Raw genomic sequence first — 21,285 nt, forward strand, 5'->3', positions numbered from 1 at the left:
ATTAAGATTTAACACCTTTTTCCCAAGCATCTATGTGTGCTCACATTTGAGGAGGAACCAGCAAGTTTGAATAGAATGAAAAAAATACAACTTTTCTTAGACTGATCTAGGTTACAATGTCCATTACATATACCAATATGACAAAAGTGGTGATGATAATAAGAGAATCTTGTTTTTATGTATAAGTACAATATTATATTTTTATAGCTTGTGGTCTTCTACTCAATTACATTGAACACTAAACATAATACACGAAAATAAGTTTTCTTTTCTCCATTTTGTTAAACAATTTCAGGTTATTTTTGTTTATTCTAAACAAAAATACATGTTATTTTTATCTAAATTTTTTAGATCGATCTGTATTCTGTTTTAAGTTCCATTATTCTCAAAGTATTGACTTTTTACTAAGAATAATTAATCCTTTCAATGAGTACAATATTTTCTATAAAAAAAAATAACAAATCTGTTTTGAATAATATTTTCTGACACAAGTCTTTTGCAGGGTTGAAGATTTAGGCTAAACAGTAACTCCAGTTTAATTTTCATTTATCAATACAAAGGAAATAGAAAACTAAAAAAATTACAAATATTCATATCGATTTAATACAGTAGTACCAATTTACTCACCTTCAAAAGAAAAAATTTACATATATATATATTGTCAAAATGGGGTAAAGGAATTTACTCTCAAAGAGTAAAAGATATTATTCTGTAAATATGATAGCAATTGTCAACAAAATGATGAAGTGATAAGTTCTTTTGTTTTAAAGAACAAATTGCAGCAATCAGTTCCTTACTTTGAGTGTTTGAAGTTATTGAAATATATAACTGCAAACTTACAAAATGATTATTTTATCGTATTTCAACTATTTGATTTTTTATTATTTAAAGGATGAATCATACACTTACGAAATCATTAGTAATTCAACCGTATATTTTTTTATTGTTTGGTGAAACATAATGGATCTTACATTTGGACAATTAATTTGCAACAAAATTAAGAAATATTTGCTCATACTAATAAGTAAATCATAATTTTTCAATCAAAAGTTTAATTTAATTAAATATCAAAGTGATAGATTTACCAATTTCCTGCAAAACAACACATTGGTAAATTCTAATGAAATTAATAAGAACATTTGACAGGAAATTGTTCAATTATACAGCACTTCACTTGAGTCATTTGTTCATATATTTACAAATTACTCAAATTATCAAGATGCAGCAAGTACTCATTTTGACAATCTAACCTGAAGTTTCTTGACAAAAAAGTCAGCCTTTCAACATCTTTCTGATTTTCATTGACATATTTCACTGCACAGTTTAAGAAATGATTTCGATCGCATCCTATTTTTTAAATTTGTAAAAGAAACAGTTGAAAAGATAGTATTAACATTTCTCAATCATGTTAACTACAGCCTATACAATATCGTATCTTCATCTCAGAGGATATGATGCTTTCTCCGTTGGGTAGACCATTCCAGTAAATGGAGGTTGAATCCTGGTTGGAACCGTAGACACCGTTAAGGTTTGTGTAATCCCCATCACATGCTTCATGCCACCAACCACCCTGTATGATATCGGCACATATGTTGGTACTATTAGTATTGTCCCTGTCAGATGTACTGAATGCTTTACCATTCTGATCGCTGAGACCATCACTGAGACCTGCAAGACATAAAGATATTGTTGGAATAATTACATATGAGATCTACGGTAGATACCTGCATTAGCAATCTGATTTATTGTTCACAAATGACATTTAGCCTTTGTAGTGCTCTTTATTTCACAAAGATATTTATTTGACCAAAATATTCACAATAATTTCACAGATTGGCTTCAATGCATACAACTTTTTCAGAACGTGCAAATGGATAGATTGAGAAAAAAAATAAACACTACGTTGTCATAGCTTAGATAAGGTAACATGTTGTTTGGTTAATTTCCGTAAATTATTCAGTCCCCACCGTCTTAATAATTAAACTCAATATTGTCCATATGCTTGTTATTATTCTAACACTGAGAGTAATGAGAATATTCACTCCAAGTTCAGCTAGGAACAAGTTTTACATGTGCAAGCATGAAATTGCTCCCCACATTCAGTCCTATTATGATCATTTCAAAATTATTACAATATTATAGAGAAATAAAAAAGAACAGAATGAACAATCAGTGACATTTTGGTCAAAACAATCAAACAGAAGTGTAAATGCCGGGATGTGTTGTACATGTCATATGTATTGAGTGACCTTAGATATTTCTGACAGGTACTATCACTGGAACCTGCAAGTAATATCATTTTCGATATCAAGGAGAGTGGAAAGGAGGGGGGGGGGGGAAAGGAGGTCACGATATAAAGAACCATTTACCCTGATTTTTACTTAACCGGTTAGATGTATCAAGGAATAATCTTGGGCCTCGTTCCTTATGCTTACTCTTCATAGTTTTAATTTTCAAGAATAATGGACAGATGCTTTTTAGTAACACAACGATAGACCAATCCTAAATATGTACAGTTTCTGACTAATATATCATAGAGTTAATAAACCATTTATTTTGATGTAAACAAAATTTAGAGGAAGCCAAAAATTCCAAGATCTCATATAGTAGAATCTTTTTCATGATTTTTTTCTTTCTATTCTCAATTTTATTTGTTAACTTTTTATATTTTCCATATTGAATCTCTTAACTCTATTGCTGGCATTCTCTTCATCAATGTTGATAACCCACAAGATGCTCTATTCCAGATAAGCAGTGGCGGCATAAAGGAAGGCGGTATCAGGGGATTTGCCCCAATCATGATGCTACCCCTCCTAGTTTCCCATCCCCACGTCGGCTTCTCTAAACAGTACTGATGCCCATGTGACCCCAAAATTGGTCTGTGATGTGTTCTTTATACAGTTGCATTTTTCTACTTCTAGAATCCACACCCCCCACCCCCCCCCCCCCCTTAAAAAGAAGAACAACAACAACTTGGCACATATTGCTTTTTCTTTGTGTTTCTTTTCATAATTTCAAATTAGAATGTTGCTGTGAAGCGTATTCTAGTTTGTGTTAACATATTGTTTTCATGTTGTTATTATGACGTCACACATGGCTTGCGTTTGGTGGTTTGCTCTGTGGTACGGCGGGCTATGAATCACGCGCTATAGAAGCGTGTACAGATGTTTTGTTTTGAATGATTCGGTTTGTGGGGCTGGAAGACAGCCAAACTGGTTCAAATTGGTTGAGTGCTCATTTGCATGTGCTCATCTGCATATAGGGTTGGCATTCAACCGATCAATAGTTGGGTGAGGGGTTAGCTATAAGTTTGGACCAATCAGGTTCAAGGGCAGAGCGTGTGACCTGTGCATCGGGTCGTAATTTGTTATATTGGAATCGGGGATTTAGGTGTCTCCTAAATGTGTATCGGGGAGTTTAAGTTTATCTCCCGAAGCCTACAGACGTGTAACAGAGGGCTCCGTAATTTATATTTATAATCAGCATTTATGCTCGTGTATTTTAATCATCCCAAGTTATAGTTATATTCATCATTGAGTTTATATATCAAGAGTTAATCAAAAGGAACTTATTAATCAAATATCCGCTTTTGAGGACGATTTATGAAGACTTTCATGTTTACGCTCGGTTTAAGTTACTAGTGTAAGGCCCGCGGCTTACCGTTACCAACTTATACCTGGAACTATCAAAAATAAGCCTTACATTGCCACTGAAACCGCTGTAATCATTATAGCGTATTAACTTCAATTTTATAGCGTCAGCATTTGCAAACTCCATCTCTGTTACAGAAAATAAGTATTGTACTAAATAAAGAAAATCATTAAAAGTTGAAACACATGTGGCATGATGATGTCATTTTAAGACTTGCTCAAGTCTTCAGCCTTGATATCTCTAATTGATGGACTAAGCTTTTTCTTAGCTTTCAGAGGGAAGTTGTCCACACAGACTTTCTCTAACACAGCAACCAATGATCACAGGGGACTTTGTGTCTCCTTTAACAAATTAGCAAAAGCAATACAAATCATCACACCCTTAAGTTAAGGGGAAAGTTTACATAAGATCACACAAATTTTCACCTGGAGAAAGCAAACAGCATGAGAACTGTTACTGCTTGAACTCATAACCTTAGGCCAATATTTAACACTCACGTCTACAAACGAACGGAATCACGATGCATTTGCAAACACAATTGTGTTTGTCTACTTACTGTTGTTGCCACGAAATCCGGACGCATGCAACTCGTACATTACCCCCTCTTCCTTGATGTGAAATTTCTTATAACAAGCGTGGTATCTAGTCCCATTGCTGCCCACAAGATCGATCCGAAGTCTATATTTGCCAGGCTGTGTCAGGTTATGCAATTTTTCATTTCCAAGCCAAAACTCATGATTCAGCTGTCCAAACCCTTCTTTATAGCTGGTCCAGTTACGATTGAAATCGACAGAACCGTTTACACGACGCTGAAAAACCTTTACAAGAAAACAAACACGCAAGAACAAAATTAAAGGATTACAAAAACAAAGATATAAAAGTGATTAAAGATCAAACATAAGGATTTATACGTAGACATTCACGGTGTATTACAGCGGCAGATTTAGGATTTTACAAAGGAGAGGGTGTGGCCCTGGGATCCTTGAAGCCAATCCACATGTTAGGGTGTGGCTCCTTCCTCTGAGAACAAAAAGTACAATTTTAGACCTAGAATGTTGCATTTTGAGGCTATCAATTATGTGTACACACAAGGTTTTGTTAATAACTACTTTTGTTTACTGATTGTGTGTTGTTATGGAATTGAAAAGGAGTGTGGTGTAGAGCCCCATATGCCCTGTGGATCCACACCTGTATTGAAACTATCTACCTATTCACCAGACTCCTTAAAAATGTTCAGGATATTAGCATGCGAGATATGTTACCAACGATACACCAACAGCCATAGAACTAACGATGAATCAGAAGGCAGGACTTGTGGCATAATTTTAGTGTTGATACGTCATAGTCCAACAACAATGATACCTTGGGTGCTCTGTAGTGTCTGTATAGCTGTTAGGTTTCTAGAATTGCAGCTTTAAAATTGGTCACGTCTGCAATGCCCATTTACAGCTAAATGGTTGATAAAGTCTGCTCCTCAGTTCAGGCCCAAAATTTTAAAGTTAAGCCATTGTTTTTAAATGTTTACAATGATCACAACCAAAAATGTGCTTTTATTTGCAAGTGAACAACAGAGCGCCCTTACTTAACCTCCTTTCTCCAAACATCTGACAAAACCGCAGTAATTTGTTAACCGAATGCAAAAGCAGCTAGCTAGTTTATACCTTAAATATCCCTCCGAATTCATGTGAACAACAGAGCAACATTTGACGACATTCAACATCATTTCTGCTTCACAAATTTGTCATGAGTTGTAGACATTATCTGAGCCTGTTGCTCACAAATTTGATCCGGTGGCAAGGTTGTAAGGTTTCAATAAATAATTATCAAAGCAACTTTTCTGATTCCATGAAATGCAATTGATATCCTAGATTCATTATCAAATTCTCATACCAATGCAGTCCATTACCATTTGTAGTCAAATTTAAATTCAAGTGATGAAAGCAATATTGTAAACAATCCCATTTCCTATTTGCGTTTGATTATTATATTATATTATATGCAATAAAAAATGGCTTTTGGGTACATGTTTAGGAATCAAATGGAAATATATATATAAATGGAAAAAATGCTCATAACTTTACAAGGTAGTATTGATCGAGTTCAGGGTACAGTAAATAACAATGGTAGTAAACCTTCTATTTACTTACAGTCCATCCTCGTAGGGTGCATTTGATCCAGTTCGGAACATGAAATGCAATTGATATCCTAGATTCATTATCAAATCTCATACCAGTCCATAATCCTTTTAGTCAAATTTAATTTCAAGTGATGAAAGCAATATTGTTAACAATTTCATTTCCTCTTTGTTTTTGATTAATATAATATGCTTTTTTTGAGTATCCAACCTTTAACAAAAGTGTCAAAGGTTGATTACTTTTGAAGTACATGTTTAGGATTCTAATGGAAATATTATAAGAAAATACTGATAACTCGTAAAATATCGCTTACTTTAAGTAAAAATATTGATATAAAGGGAGTGACATAGAACTAGTTTGATGAACCGCAGACTTTTGATGAAATCGCAGGATTAGTAGCCAATGCAAAACGTGCTAGGTAGACTATACTTTAAATTTCCCTCCCAGTTTCCGGTTGAGATGTTGGCATTTCAACACCTTCCTCAAACCACAGAGTTCTTTCCTGTACAAGATAGTATAGATGGAGTTCAGGGTACAGTAAAAAATAATAAGTGATAATGCTAGTTAACGTTCTATATACTTACAGTCCATCCACGTCCATTGCACAAAGTCCGGTTCTGAACATTAAGTTTCTTCATATCGCAATAAGCTTCAAAAGGGCCTTCAGCCCATGTATTAGGTGTGATGTTGTATATGCCACTTTTTTGGCACCCAGCGATGTAGATTGCTGTACAGTTTGGCAGTCTACCATTAACAATGCCCTTATTCTGGAATTAAATGAAGAGTAAGGTTAGCTTGGGAGTTATGATAATGGAGATATTAATACAATGGAAATATAAGGAATAACAAGGCAAGATGAGGGATGGTAATTAGAGGAATGGGAACTCGAAAAGAGAGCAATTCCGCAATTGTTTGAAGATTTTCTGGCTTGATTTTGTTACTAACATACCTTTCTTATAAATCAAGGGCAATGGTTGGGTTTCACTTTCAGTTGATTTATTATTTTAAACCACCATACTACAACAAAGAGGAGCAGAAAAATACGAGATGTGATTAAAAAGGAGGCGATTAGTGTGTATGTAGAGAAGATCTTTGACACTTTTGTAAAAGGTTGTATCTGCAGATATGCATCCATGGTATGTAACACTTGTCATGCAATCAGTCTACCTGTCTTTGTATTTTATGCTTGCTTTAAATGTAGACTCTTTGGTATCTGTTTTGAATGTGCCATTTAAATGGTAAGACTAGAGCTGTATTTGCCTGTATATACACAGTATTGTAGTGCGCGTGAAGTGGAGAGAACTTTCGGTTGTTTATGTTGCTCATTTTTAGGGCGGACAACACACCAGGTAGTTTAGTCATGTAGGTACCTAAAAAAGCGAGGCCGAGTGCGCTTGTGAGCACCGTGACAGGCTCAGAATAATTTGGCTACGCAGCTAGCCTCTGAAAATGCAAATGTACAGAGACTTTATGAAACTTTAAGTTCCAACGTCCAGTCATGTAGGTATCGTTCTCACTTGGCCAGTAATGCCAATACTGTAGCGAGCACGCACACTACAATAAAAGAGGGCAGAGAGGAAAAGGCGGTGGTTGGAATGCAATAAACGGACAGTAACCCTCAGTTCGTCGTAATATGTGCTGTCATACATAGGTTACGCGTAAGGTCTTCCCAGACGCTATCTATCTATGTTTTCTAACGCAATAATAGTGATATAAACATGATTGTAAATAGTACATTATTCGTAACATGCCTTGATAAATACCTTTCGGTTTACAACAGGCATTATTGCTATTGCAGATGTTTCCAGGTTTACGCAAATCCGATGTTACTATAGAAAACATTATTTGTTGCTCTTGATATATTGGGTGATGCCGTAGATAAATGCGCAATTGTCCATTTTTTATACATTTTTTTTTGGGTTTTTTGGTGTCGATAAACAGCAGGCAGAATGTGGAAGCAGAAGAAAGGACTACAGGAGGTTGTCCAATTCTTCCATGCTACATTTACTGCGACAGTTTTATGTCTTGATATTTAATTAGGCCTACGCTAACAGTTTACCGAGCATTTTCCATTATCGTTATTAGGGGTGATCTTAGCTTGGCCGGTGGTGGAGGTGCCATCTGTCATGGTTTTTGTCTCAGCTTTGGTGGTAGGGTTGGTGGTGGTGACTGTAGAGGAATATGTTCATGAACGTTAAACAACACAATATAAGTGAATATAATATTTCTCATTATGATATTATTTAGTCACAGCATACATATTTTTATAATAAAGGTTTATGTCCTAATATTGAATTAGGCCTACTCTAAAATTTTACCGAGCTCTATTATAGTTGACGCTAGCTTTTGTATCGGTGGTGCTGGCTGTCCCAGCTTTGGTGGCGGGGTTGCCAGCTTTGGTGGAGGTGTCTATAGATGAATGTGCATTAACGTTAAACAACATACTGTTTGTGATTATTATGTGATTAGTACATTTCACATTCTGATATTATTTGACCATATGCCACAGCATACAACTCCTGCCAAACCATAATAGATGTTACCAGGCACAGATGCAGGGGATCAACCCCACACGAAATCAGCAAAACTTTTGAGGATAGACCTAATTTACAGCCTAGATATGCCTAAGGATGCACCATTTCACCTGTAAGTTTCATGAAACAACTCGTCGTTATTACAACACATTATAGAACATTTCTAACTACACCGTGTTTAGCCTTGTATCTTCCTAAGCTGACGTCATACGAAATGAGGACTTACAGTGAGATGAATATTCAGTGGTTCATTACTTACCTCACTCGGATGGGACAGTATTCTCTATACTGTGTTTGCATGTCTCGCTTTCAAAGCGCTCGTACTGGCAGTATGATTATCATGTTTATCAACTTACTGCTAGTACGAACGCTTTCGAGCATGATTTTAGAGTAAAGTTTAGAGTGGTATTAACATTAGGGAATGTCCTAGCAGGCTGCTTACCATCTGGATTACGGCTACATGTAAAAGTTCTATGAACTGCAAAAACAAAAAGGAGAACAGTTAACAAAATACACAAAAGAGAGGAAAGGAGAGTAAAGGAGGCGAGGCGAGGCGTGGAGAGGCGAGGCGAGGCGAGGCGAGGCGAGGCGAGGCGTGGAGAGGAGAGGAGAGGAGAGGAGAGGAGAGGAGAGGAGAGGAGAGGAGAGGAGAGGAGAGGAGAGGAGAGGAGAGGAGAGGAGAGGAGAGGAGAGGAGAGGAGAGGAGAGGAGAGGAGAGGAGAGGAGAGGAGAGGAGAGGAGAGGAGAGGAGAGGAGAGGAGAGGAGAGGAGAGGAGAGGAGAGGAGAGGAGAGGAGAGGAGAGGAGAGGAGAGGAGAGGAGAGGAGAGGAGAGGAGAGGAGAGGAGAGGAGAGGAGAGGAGAGGAGAGGAGAGGAGAGGAGAGGAGAGGAGAGGAGAGGAGAGGAGAGGAGAGGAGAGGAGAGGAGAGGAGAGGAGAGGAGAGGAGAGGAGAGGAGAGGAGAGGAGAGGAGAGGAGAGGAGAGGAGAGGAGAGGAGAGGAGAGGAGAGGAGAGGAGAGGAGAGGAGAGGAGAGGAGAGGAGAGGAGAGGAGAGGAGAGGAGAGGAGAGGAGAGGAGAGGAGAGGAGAGGAGAGGAGAGGAGAGGAGAGGAGAGGAGAGGAGAGGAGAGGAGAGGAGAGGAGAGGAGAGGAGAGGAGAGGAGAGGAGAGGAGAGGAGAGGAGAGGAGAGGAGAGGAGAGGAGAGGAGAGGAGAGGAGAGGAGAGGAGAGGAGAGGAGAGGAGAGGAGAGGAGAGGAGAGGAGAGGAGAGGAGAGGAGAGGAGAGGAGAGGAGAGGAGAGGAGAGGAGAGGAGAGGAGAGGAGAGGAGAGGAGAGGAGAGGAGAGGAGAGGAGAGGAGAGGAGAGGAGAGGAGAGGAGAGGAGAGGAGAGGAGAGGAGAGGAGAGGAGAGGAGAGGAGAGGAGAGGAGAGGAGAGGAGAGCAATCAAACTGTCTCTACTGAAGGCAATGCCAAGCCCCCCCCCATCCTTTCTCCACCCATCTCTCTGCGTCTCTCTCCGCCTCTCCCTCACTGTATCTCTATCGTTATACAGTAGCAAACCATTTATATTTCATGAATCGGTGACATTTACTTTAGGTCGAGATATATTTAACTTTTGTGATTATTCATTTTCCTCCTCCTGTGTGATTAAAGGCCATTTTCACCTCTTTACTTCCCTCAAGGAGTCTAATACGATTTTAACCAGTTTTTAATCAATATACTGTCGATTGTTCCCGTTTACATCTTCCAATTGTCTAGAACCTCCACGATTACCAATAAATGAGGAAGGGGGAGATGGGGATGAAAACCTTTTCAGTTTTGCAATTAGCACTGAAAGTAATATTAACTTCTATAAATGTATAGGATATTTACCGCAATCGTTTCATTCTTTTCATTTCAAAGACCTCAAATAAGAAACAATGGCAAACTGATATTAGAATTATACGCACTTTTATCTCATAAGTTAGGATTCGTATCAAACAACCGTTATTATTCAATAGTTGAACAAGATAAAACACAAAACGGTTGATAGACACGGTACGTGTCGTATGCCTACCATTAAACGCCGCCTCTTAATCACACATGTTATACATATTCCAAATTAATAAATTGGAGGTGGCTGGGTGGATTGGAAGTTGTTTGTTAGCATTGGGGTTTGGGTGAAGGTGACGGTGAAGTCGAGATAGGTTTATGGTGGGTTTCGGGTGAATGTGGAGGTGGGGTGGGGCGAGGAGGGATGGACTGTAAGATGAGATTGATATGATATGGTTTATTAAAGCTTACCTTGCCTGCAGTTAAGTAATCATTTAATTTATCATTTTTCATATATAAGGTTTTGACGGTCTTAGTTATTGTAACATATTTAGAAGTGTTTACTTCTACCAGGGAGCTGTCATTTAGACTAAGGCCTGCATCAACTTCAAGCAGTTGAACTAAGAAATTTGAAAGGAAACAGTAATGCAGAGAAGCAATACCATCATGTCCCTGTCTATGGTTATTATGACGTCACTAATATGTCTCGAAAGTCAGTCTATACTCTACATGTATGACATTTTCATTTCTTGACTGAATTTTCAAAGTAACTAAACATAGCTAGTGGATACTTGAAAGTAGCTGTTGGGTAATTTCAAAGATGTGTTAGAAAAAAATTGACAAGAACTGACTATTTTCTATCCATATGTATACATCTCTCATATACAATCTCATTTCACTTCATACTAGATTCACTTCGGGTTAGGCACTAATTCAGCTATATCCCTTTAAGAAGTCATTTTTATTAAGACATTTCATTCAGACAGTTTGTGGTTAGTCTCAATAGTTGACACCAGTAAAGTTTCTTGGCTAGGATCACTACCCGTTTATATGAACACGTGGTAGTTTAAAGCTCACTTTGTTGGTCATTGGTTTGGAAACCAACAGGCCTGCATGCGCCAGATTTCTATCGCGTCATTTATACAACAGACTAACGCATTTGTTTATTTTCAGACTAGTGATAGATAATGACACGCTTACAGAAAAGAGAAATATTTACTTCAGTTTGTTAGATATCGTATCTCGATGTCCGGTTGCTAACTCTATAGATTCGGTTAATAGCGCAGGCTGGGCCGGTGCGGTATCCTGGGGCCAAAGTAAAGTAATACCGCCAAAACCAAACCGGTTAGTATTGGTATTAAACCTGCAGTCAGTTAGCCAAACTGGCCCATGTACTTTTTTCGCGCTCATATAGCTTGTTCAACTAGATATGGTGTTCCACTCTTTAATCTTCCATCTGGAATAGTATTAAGGCGGCCAGCTATGTACGGTAACGTATAGGTACAATGTCCAGAATGTACTAAGTTCCCTTGAAATAATCAAAACGGGCCCTTCAATCGAAAGTCTGGCCATCTATAAACTAGATAGCTTTATTTGATAGTGCATATCTAGCAGGATGTGTTTATGTGTTACTCAGTCTGATATAACGCATTTTTGGCGTTTATTACATTTAATTAACACAAATCCACTAATAAGACCACCAATGTTATGAAAACATTTCTTCATTGGATACTTAAAGTTTTAGGAAAAATTTTCACACACAGGGACTGTAGTAAGCTAGGGTTACATAGCATAGCGGACTCACAATATGTTATTACATTGTTCTAAAGTTATTGTGTTTACTGTGACACAAGTGTTGTTAAAAAATCAGATGATTTTATTTATCATAAATACTACTCAGAACAGTTCAGAAGTGTTGTTAAAAAATCAGATGATTTTATTTATCATAAATACTACTCAGAACAGTTCAGAAGTTTTCTCATGATACAAAACAATTCAAACGAAACCCTGTCCTTATCAGAGAACGAATTTTAGTGCCATACCAGGAAGATAAGAGGTGCCAACTATTAAACGTTGCTGATACTAATAGAGAAACTGCAGGTGCGCAATACGTGCTAAAAATCATTTAATTTATATTTGTAGCTACAAATTTTCAAACGTTTAGAGCTTTTTATAAAAACCTAAATTATTATCTAAATATGCCACAGAACGCAACATTTTGACTACTAAATTTTTATTTTATTTTCTGTCTACCCCAACGTCCCTCCATCCTCCCCACCCGGCACAGGAATCGACATCAACGAACCCACAACAGCATCCCTCCATTATAAAAGACTTCATTGCCGTCCCATACAAATTCAGGTCATTATCTAAATCAGTCGGGGGATTTTTGAGTCTTTTGCAGCTATACGTACTTGGACCTCGATTATAGTCTAATATGACTCAAAATTCACCATTTGACGTTCAAAATTTCTGGGAGATGACCCCCCTACTTAGGAGTTATCTTCAATTACCCCATGGCAGCTGCCTTCTTTATAAATCCTTTATTCTCCTCTGGAACTTCCACAAAGGTTCCTAATCGAAATCAGTCGGGGAAATTTTGAATTTGGCCCCCACCATTGAATTCCTGTGCACGTTACTGATACGCTGGACTGTAAAACGTTACGAAATTCCAAATTTAGTCCGTCTTTGACAAACCATATAACATTAAACGTGCATTTGCCTTTTTAATTTGAATATCAAGAATAGAAAGAGCTGTTTTACTTTATCGATGATTTGTGTAAAAAACTTGATTTCAAACTTGATGGGTGTATGCCTGGGCATAGCATAAACTGCGATATGAAAGGTTAAAACTACCAAAATATACGTTTTAGTGACGTCACCAGGCTAGATTTTGAAAGATGTTATGTAAAATACATCTTTCAAATTTGGCTAATCGGCATATTAAAACGAAGATGTAAATTAATGAAACTTGAAAGACTTAATATAACAAGAAAATGTATGGCCAGTTTCAAGATTCATTAATTTACATTTTCGTTTTAATATGCCGATTAGCCAAATTGGTAAGTATATGTATGTATGTATTTTAGATCCTCCTGCAAGCAGGAACTCGCGAAGAAGCCATCATAGGCTTATCAAATCCGCAAGCTGACCGAAGTCAGTCTCTTAGATTCATATTTAACGTCCATGACTATGAATTGTCAATTGTCAACAAGTCTTTAACGGGACGACATACATTAATCTTGGAGTGACTCGAACTCAGGATCTTATGATTTGAAGGCACCGGCGCTAACCACTGAGCTAAAACTCCTAAATAAAACTGGATTTAGGATTTACTGGTATCTGCAGCTTTATAAGTCTGGAAGTACTTTTGGTTCAACAGTTGTTGATCTTCTCGATGAAAGGGGGAGGGGTGGGTGTGACGGTAACAAACCATAGATATATGTATCTCTTCCTATTACTTACAAGCCGGTAAACTGGTATGCCAATCCGTCCCTGCTTGCAGGGTGATTTACACTCTAAGTGTAACCATCGGCAATGAACAGTATTTGTAAACTGGTACATATCAATGAATAGGGGCAGGGGCGGGGATTATATTTTAATCAGGAGAAATGTAACAATTTTAACAAGTATTTTAACAATAATACACTAAGGATAGTGAAGACAATTAGATCGATTGTGTGCTTACCTCTTCCGTTGATAGTCACACACACAAGCGATAGGATTAGCATATGAGAAAGCAACATCTTGCTGAAATTAGTTGCCCAAGAGCGGGAGTTTCCTCTTCCGGTTAAACACCTGTCCAACACAGAAAAACAACAATGAAAGCAGCCGTTCACTTCTAAGATAGTCGGGTATCTCTAATGATATGATTCTGTTCCTTCAAGAATTATGCATATCACGGTTTCGGGCGAGAGAAATTAAAACATGAATATTCATTTCGATGTCCATTCCGATCAGCAGTTATTGGCTGAATACAAACATTTACGTCATTACAGTTCAATCTAGTGTTCATTATAGTTGATATACGAACGTGTATTAACAACCGGTTCTATACTGAGTGGCATCAACTATAAAGTCTGTTAGAGGAGGATTTTAACGGAGGAAATGGAAAACCTGTAAAAACCGAGACTTTGTTCATGCATATTCATTAATTCGTGCATCCTTCAACCCAACTATCCACATCCACGCCCGCAAAGCTCCATGGAAAATATTCTTGTTTTGTGAAGAATTTATGCGCAAAAAATAACACAGTACTTGGTCATAGTAATCTATTTCGGATATATCCTTCACTTGTTGGGTATCTTTCTCAAGTATTTGGCATATGACATTGACATTTAGCTGTGGTACTAAGAGTCTAAGTACCAAGTCTTAGAGCCTTCGGTAGGTATACGGCTCTGGTGGTACCCAGTTACCCACGCCCCAATAAATCTTCTTGTTTGTGAAGGATATATGAGAAGGAAATGCATCCTTTTGTTCATAAAAATGCATTTTCTTTCAGATATGCTATCGTTCAAGTTGTTGCCTATAGCTGTGGTAATAAGGTACCACCTAGCTATACATATTTTCGCTCGCTCGTGAAATGTTCTTGCTTGTGAAGGGTATATATTATGTGAAAGAAATGGGTTCTTTGGTGCATGGAAATGCGATTTTCCTTTGCTTATATACCCTTTAAGTTACATGATTATCACACAGCCACCGTCTCGATGTAAAGGTGACTGGGGTTGAGAGAGGATCAGTCGTTCGGTTTTTCGTGCCCAGATTCTTTCCTGGACGACTTTTCTTAAAATGTACCCTTGAAGTTACACCCAACTGTGATAATAAAGGTGTTCGTATTCACTGTCGTCACAGAAAACAAGATCCATGGAGAAAGTTGACATACAGGTGTTATGTTTGTAATGATAGGGTATTTCTTGTTAAAATTTAGTCGCAATTGGTTCCACATAGAATGATCAACGTGTAAAGATAAACGCCCAACACCTACTAGAACGTATATGTAAGTTGATTATGACACCTGTGGCGTAACCAGACATTCTGTGGGTGTTAGTATGGGAGGGGGTTGGTGGAAGGAGCTGATGCTGATGAGATGCATTATTTCTTTCTTATTATTTTCTTAAACTTTATTTCTCTCAGGTTTAAAAAGAAGAAGTAAAATCGACCAAATGTGGCATTCGGAAGACAAACAATCAAGCAATGCACTTTGTTCTGTCCTTCATGTGGTCACCATGGAGACAGAGGTTTACTCTGCGCAGGCGTAGTGAAAAGCTACAGCTCATTTGGTGATCAATCATGATATCAACATGAAACGTTTAGTCGGTGTCACTGCAGAAGCGAACTTCAAAATCAAACGATCAATAAATCTCAAGGTTCGTAGACATAAACATCTCAGTTTTTAATTTATTTAGACTTTAGACAAAACTAGTAATATTGTGTATGACAAACATGTGTATGGCATAAAATCTGATTTTTTTTTTTTTAATATAGTTATTATGAGACAGAAGCACAGGTTTATGACAATAGTCGATAAAATAATCTAGATAAAACGCTAAAGATATAAGGTAGTGGTGTGATTTTATATATAGACCGAGGGAATAGGCTATATGTTATATTCAGCTGTATAAGTTTAGACACAAACTCTACGTCCTATCATAATAGAAATATAATTACAATGTCATGAATGAATTTCCCAAAACAGGTAAGAAAAATATCTTATTCCATTTGGGAGATATCAGATATATTAACACACGAGGCTGAAGACTTGATCAAGTCCAAATATGACATCATCGAGCCACATCTGCTTCAGTTTATTTTGTTAAATATCTTCATTTCCCGAAATGAAGATGTGTCGAGCAATCGTAGAATCTAACTTATCGAAGCTCTTGACGTGACACATGACCTGTTTGAGGGGCTTGTTCCTCACAAGAGATCTGTCATATAAAATTAAGACGATGGTTGGGATTGTGTCGCCTTAAAATATTGAGATGAGTAAGGTTTCTTTACATATTATCTGCTTCAGAGAGAAAAGAAAGAAAGAAAGAAAATTCCATCTAATGCCTTTTAAGGAGAAAGTGGTTAGTTTGAATTTCAACACAATGTCACTATCTTGACATAAAATAGTCAGTTTACAATGTTCATTGCATTGCGCATGCGTGGTAGTCCGCCGTTTATGGCATCGTTTGCTTTGCATTATGCGTGTCGAAAAGAAAATGGGGAAGTTGGGGGCGCACTATAGGCATACACCACAGAGCTAACATAGAGGTGCTTTCGGGTGGCTTATACTAAAGCAGTTGCCTATAGCATATACAAGGGTCTTAACAAGACTAGTATTGTCTTCGAGATGCGCCGACACTAGCACACCCCATTCAAATAGTTTATTCATGGACACCACATACTGTGCGTAAAAGGGGCTCTCATATATCCACGCACGTTATGTCCATGTGCAAAGATATATTCGAATATATAGCTAACGGCGCCATCAAGTGCATGGAACACGTGAGAGAGAACACGTTGTTGGTCTCTTCACAGAAATCAACTGTTTACATTTTACATTCGACCCAGCAAACAAAAGCCTAGATATAAACTGGCAAAATCTAATCACTTCTGCCCGTTTAGTTTTCTTCGGGCGCAAGGGGTGGGGAAGGGTACTGGAGGAGAAGTATAGGCTTTACCTGTGCATAAACGAACATATGAGAACCGAATTAATGGAGAAAGAACAAACGTTATACTTGTAATGGTTGAATAATGAAACGGAATGTTCAACCACAAGTACTTACATGGAAAAACTCATAATGGGACACATGGCATGGGGAGGGGGGCAGAGGGGTGAGGGGATACCTGTGCACTTGAGCATATTTTCAGGAGGATAGTCAACCTATACAAACTATCCAGTGATTCACCAAAAAATGACGGTCAACATAGCAAAAAGGCCTGAGCAAGGGCGGCGGAAGCACTTTTAATCTGGGGGGCACCAACGTCGAAGGGCACTTTGCAGAAATTCGATTGGACTGATGCAGCCTGATATTTTCCCAATAATTATAACCAATTTGGAAGGGTTATAACACGGCAAATGATTGTATGTTATTGGCATGCGATGTAATAACCAACGCATGCCTATATGATATGCACATTAAGATGTTGAACACGCGCGTAGCGCGAAAAATGTTGGTAATATTTTTCGGGCAAGTCGTTACAGCCCCCCCCCCCCCCCAAATCAAATTGGGCTCCTACGCCTGTGGTAGTAAACATTTAAAACTTCCCGAAATATTTCATTCGACGTGGGTTTCGCTTTGTAAACCCTTTTTTTTATTTCGAAATATTTATGTAGAAAAAGGGCACATTTTTAACCTCAGGAAAAGTGGGGGGCACGTGCCCCCTGTGCCCCCCGGTTCCGCCGCCCTTGGGCCTGAGCAATTGCTAGCATGAATGAAAACAGGAAAAAACACAAAATAATGGAAACAATACAAAAGATGAGTTTTTAGTTGATTGAACAATGGAATGCTATTTGTTGTTTCAAATGGCAAGCACTATATATATAGTTATATAGTATCATATGAATGAAGAAAAAGATAAATTCTTGAAGAAGTATAAACTGAAATTACTTGATTTCTATACCTGTAAACACCCTACTATCCCTTCACCCCCCCCCCCCCCTTTCATCCACTCCAAAATCATTCCAGTAGTTAATATTTCTTGTGCAACTTAACAGTAACTTGATCTCCATATTGATTTTCCCCACAAAAAAATTGCTGACTTGCTCTCCCCCCCCCCCCACATCCCAACACCTCCTCCATAGGCAATACACTTCCACCCCCTCCACGCCTTATCCTCCCTATAACCTTAAGAAAAGTGCAAATAAGCTGGTGTTGGTTTAACCAATTCATCACGAATTAAACAAGACTGCCCAGATTCTTATATGCAAGATAGGCTGTGCCTACGGGACCGGACAGAATGAGGTTACAAGAGATCAATCTCCTCAGCTTTGACTCGGAAATGAACTTTTCAGAAGTTTAAAATATCTTAAATTGAAAATTTCATGACAATTTATTTACATGCTACCATATCGTTTTACAATAATAGGAATGACCAGGGTATAACAAATCCCTGGACACGATTAGCTGCTTTTAAATTGGACAATAAATCTTAAAGAACAAACCAGTAATAAAACCATGCCCCCCCCCCCAAGAAATGAAATTTAAAAAGACAAATAAATGCATAGAGTTACTTTTTTTCAATCTGACGGAATAAATCAGCATGTTACTATCCGTAAGGAACATGACGGCACCTTTTCCTGTTCATGAAAACGTGTTCCTATACTGTTAATTAAATCACTGATCTTTGACCTCTTGTTTACTTCTTCAGCCTACGTAGTTTTATGCCTTCTGTGACCCATACTTAGTGTTTTTCTGTCATCGGTTGAATGTCATTCGATACTATGAATTCAGTAATGATCGGACAGTTTTGGATTTTTCAGTAAAGAAAAAAAATTCAGATAATCTGTTAAGGAGCAAACTTTGCTCATTTGTGGAAATGACCTTGAAAAAGTGCAACATTATAGACCAGCAGTCCATACACTCTCTTACGTCCAAGAAACAGGATCTTCCATGTATACTGCGTCATGACTCACCAGACACCACCTCCCTCCCTCCCCCCCCCTCCCCTCACCCCCTCAGAAATGATGCTTGGAAAGTGTGAGAGCTATTTCAGCACTTTACTCATATCTTGACCATGAGGTAGAGATTGTCGAAAACAAAGACAAACAGATTACAAGTTAGGTACTGAATATGCACTTAGTATATCCCACATCTACCCTAGTTTCCTCTATAGCATTAGAACTATTAAAACACTAAGTTAAGTTTGAGAAACTTGCTACCACTATCGGTACTAAAATCGTATTAAATAAAAGTCGTCAGTCTATTCAGTCAAAATTCATTGAAAAAAACGGACGGATCAAAACATTTTCTGATATACTTTGAAGAGAGTTTTGATGACATTACCATAAGTGTCCGGGCGAGGAAATTGTTTTTCGAATCAAATTTATGATTTGTTTGCTTGTTTTACCTTCGTTTAGTATAAAATAATACATCAATGATAATGTCTTTTTTTTTTTTTATGATCAATTTACTTCTTTTTGTCACCAATTCAATGGGTAATAGCTAGTATCCATGATTCCATTCCATCTTAATACTTTTTGTTGCCCAAAATCTTTAACAAAATGGAGAACTAATTACGTGTAATATAGCATGTTGAAAATTTAATCCAAGGTTATTTTAACTTCTTTTTTATCGTTATTTGAAAATTAAAGTTGACTTGTCAAGTGACTGAACAGCACAGCAAGCACTGTTATTAGATTCAAGTATTGAATGAAATCTAAAGTTTGACTTAATTTATCTCGGAAAGCTACTTAAAAACAGCTGGATGCATTTCTGTATAATACAATGAAAGTTCATTGTCGAGAACAGTTTCTTTGTCTACCAAAATGGTGCAATTAGCTGGTAATAGGTTTTTATCCCCAACAGTGGGGAAAACAAATCTTTATCCTAGGAGTATATATCCAACAATTAGACTACCCCTAAGTATATACCTCATAAAATTGTGAGAGAATACTTGAACTTTTCTTTTGCTTTACTTTGAAAAAGGATTTTTGAGGTAGGGATGCTACAGCTCTGGAGCCCAGGAAATCTTGGATAAAGTATAATTTAGTCTCAATTTCCATTTCGATAATACACTTGGCAAGTGCAAGTTGGTCTGAGATTTTCCTTTGAGAAAAAAATACACCTGTCTTAGACGAGTTAAAGACATAATGTCCACAGGGAAGTGCTACTCCACATCATACCGACAATAGTAAACTAAGTTTGGAGGAACATTTACTGTTTATGCATATATCTTCCCATTAAAGTTGAGAAACCTGAGTGAAAATTTTTTATTACATTTCTTGCACAAAGTTTAAAACAATTTTTTTTTTGTCCTTGATTAATTCTTCACTTAAAAATAAAGCATGATATAGATAATTACTAAAAGAAATTTACTTCTTAAAAGGAAATTTGAATAGACTATTATTACATTATTCAAATTCTATTTAAGTTATTTTACAAATGTATCCTTGATTTACATTACAGTTATATCCATTTTATTGATATTTACCATATCATAGTTTCTTTCTTTATATAAAAAGTGGAAGTTTTCAAGTAGTGGGATCCTTTTCTCCACTCCACTCCTCACCAGATTCACCTCACATTAATTTTTCAGTTTTCTGAATCACTAATAGTGTTGATGTTTGTTTTAAGTAGCAGCGTGCAGAAAGTCACAATTAGTCTGAAGCTAACCTCTGTAGTTACGTTGAGTAACGGCTACAACCCTGTTACTTACAGGCTAGGCTAGACACCTTGGCCACAAAAGTGTGGTAGGTCTAAAAGAAGTGTTGATATATGCTTGCTTTGAATATAATGTCCATAAAGTCACAACTGGTAGTTACTGTCAGTAGTCATTAATTTTTTAAACAGCCCTGAATCTTATAGGCTAGGCTAGGCTAGGCAAGACTAAACTTACAAAATAGCTCCCCTTAAACCTTCAAGTATACTTCATGACTGAAGGATTTTGTTTATGCTGTTGCTGCAAATGCAACTAGCTGGTATCAATTCTTTTAATGCATTATGAACTACCGATATCATATGGTTGAAACAAAATGTTAGGCAAAGGTAAAGGACACTGCACATAATGAAGCCTTTACCATCGTAACATTGAAGAATGTGCAATTTGAATACTCCTCCATGATCTAAAACCACATACCTTTAAAAATACAAATCTGTCTTTAACATGTGAAATACAAAAAATTGGTAACCGCATTAACAGGATTTTCAGCGTAAGTACTTACTTACCATAGATGTGTTATTTGATAGAACAATACATCAAACCCTTCTAATTAAACATCCTTGATTATATCCCAAAACGCAAACACAAAAAAATGGGTAGATACAAACGGCACAAGCAACCTTAGAAATGAAAATTCTTCCTCAAGAAAATTACATCTTTTTCCAAGGTCTGGTTGATATGGTTCTTAAGGCAAGAATTAAAGACTTCCAAAAGTAATTTTATTGATAGAATATACAGAATACTAAATAGAACAAAAAATGCCATGGTTTATAAATCAAAAAGGTAA

General features: G+C 37.2%; 1 protein-coding gene across 1 annotated transcript; it reads right to left on the minus strand.

The window, feature by feature from the left end:
• Window positions 1–73: 73 nt before the first annotated feature.
• Window positions 74–14,079, minus strand: LOC139976454 (ficolin-1-A-like). The gene is made up of 6 exons (XM_071985213.1): window positions 13,819–14,079; window positions 8,763–8,798; window positions 7,846–7,955; window positions 6,371–6,553; window positions 4,208–4,469; window positions 74–1,668 (listed from the first exon to the last, which is right to left on the minus strand). The coding sequence occupies exons 1-6, from the start codon at window positions 13,874–13,876 to the stop codon at window positions 1,409–1,411; spliced, it is 909 nt and encodes a 302-aa protein (XP_071841314.1). The 5' UTR covers window positions 13,877–14,079; the 3' UTR covers window positions 74–1,408.
• Between the last annotated feature and the right edge of the window lie 7,206 nt (window positions 14,080–21,285).

The sequence above is a fragment of the Apostichopus japonicus genome, chromosome 11 (assembly GCF_037975245.1).
Source record: "Apostichopus japonicus isolate 1M-3 chromosome 11, ASM3797524v1, whole genome shotgun sequence".
NCBI classification, from domain to species: domain Eukaryota; kingdom Metazoa; phylum Echinodermata; class Holothuroidea; order Aspidochirotida; family Stichopodidae; genus Apostichopus; species Apostichopus japonicus.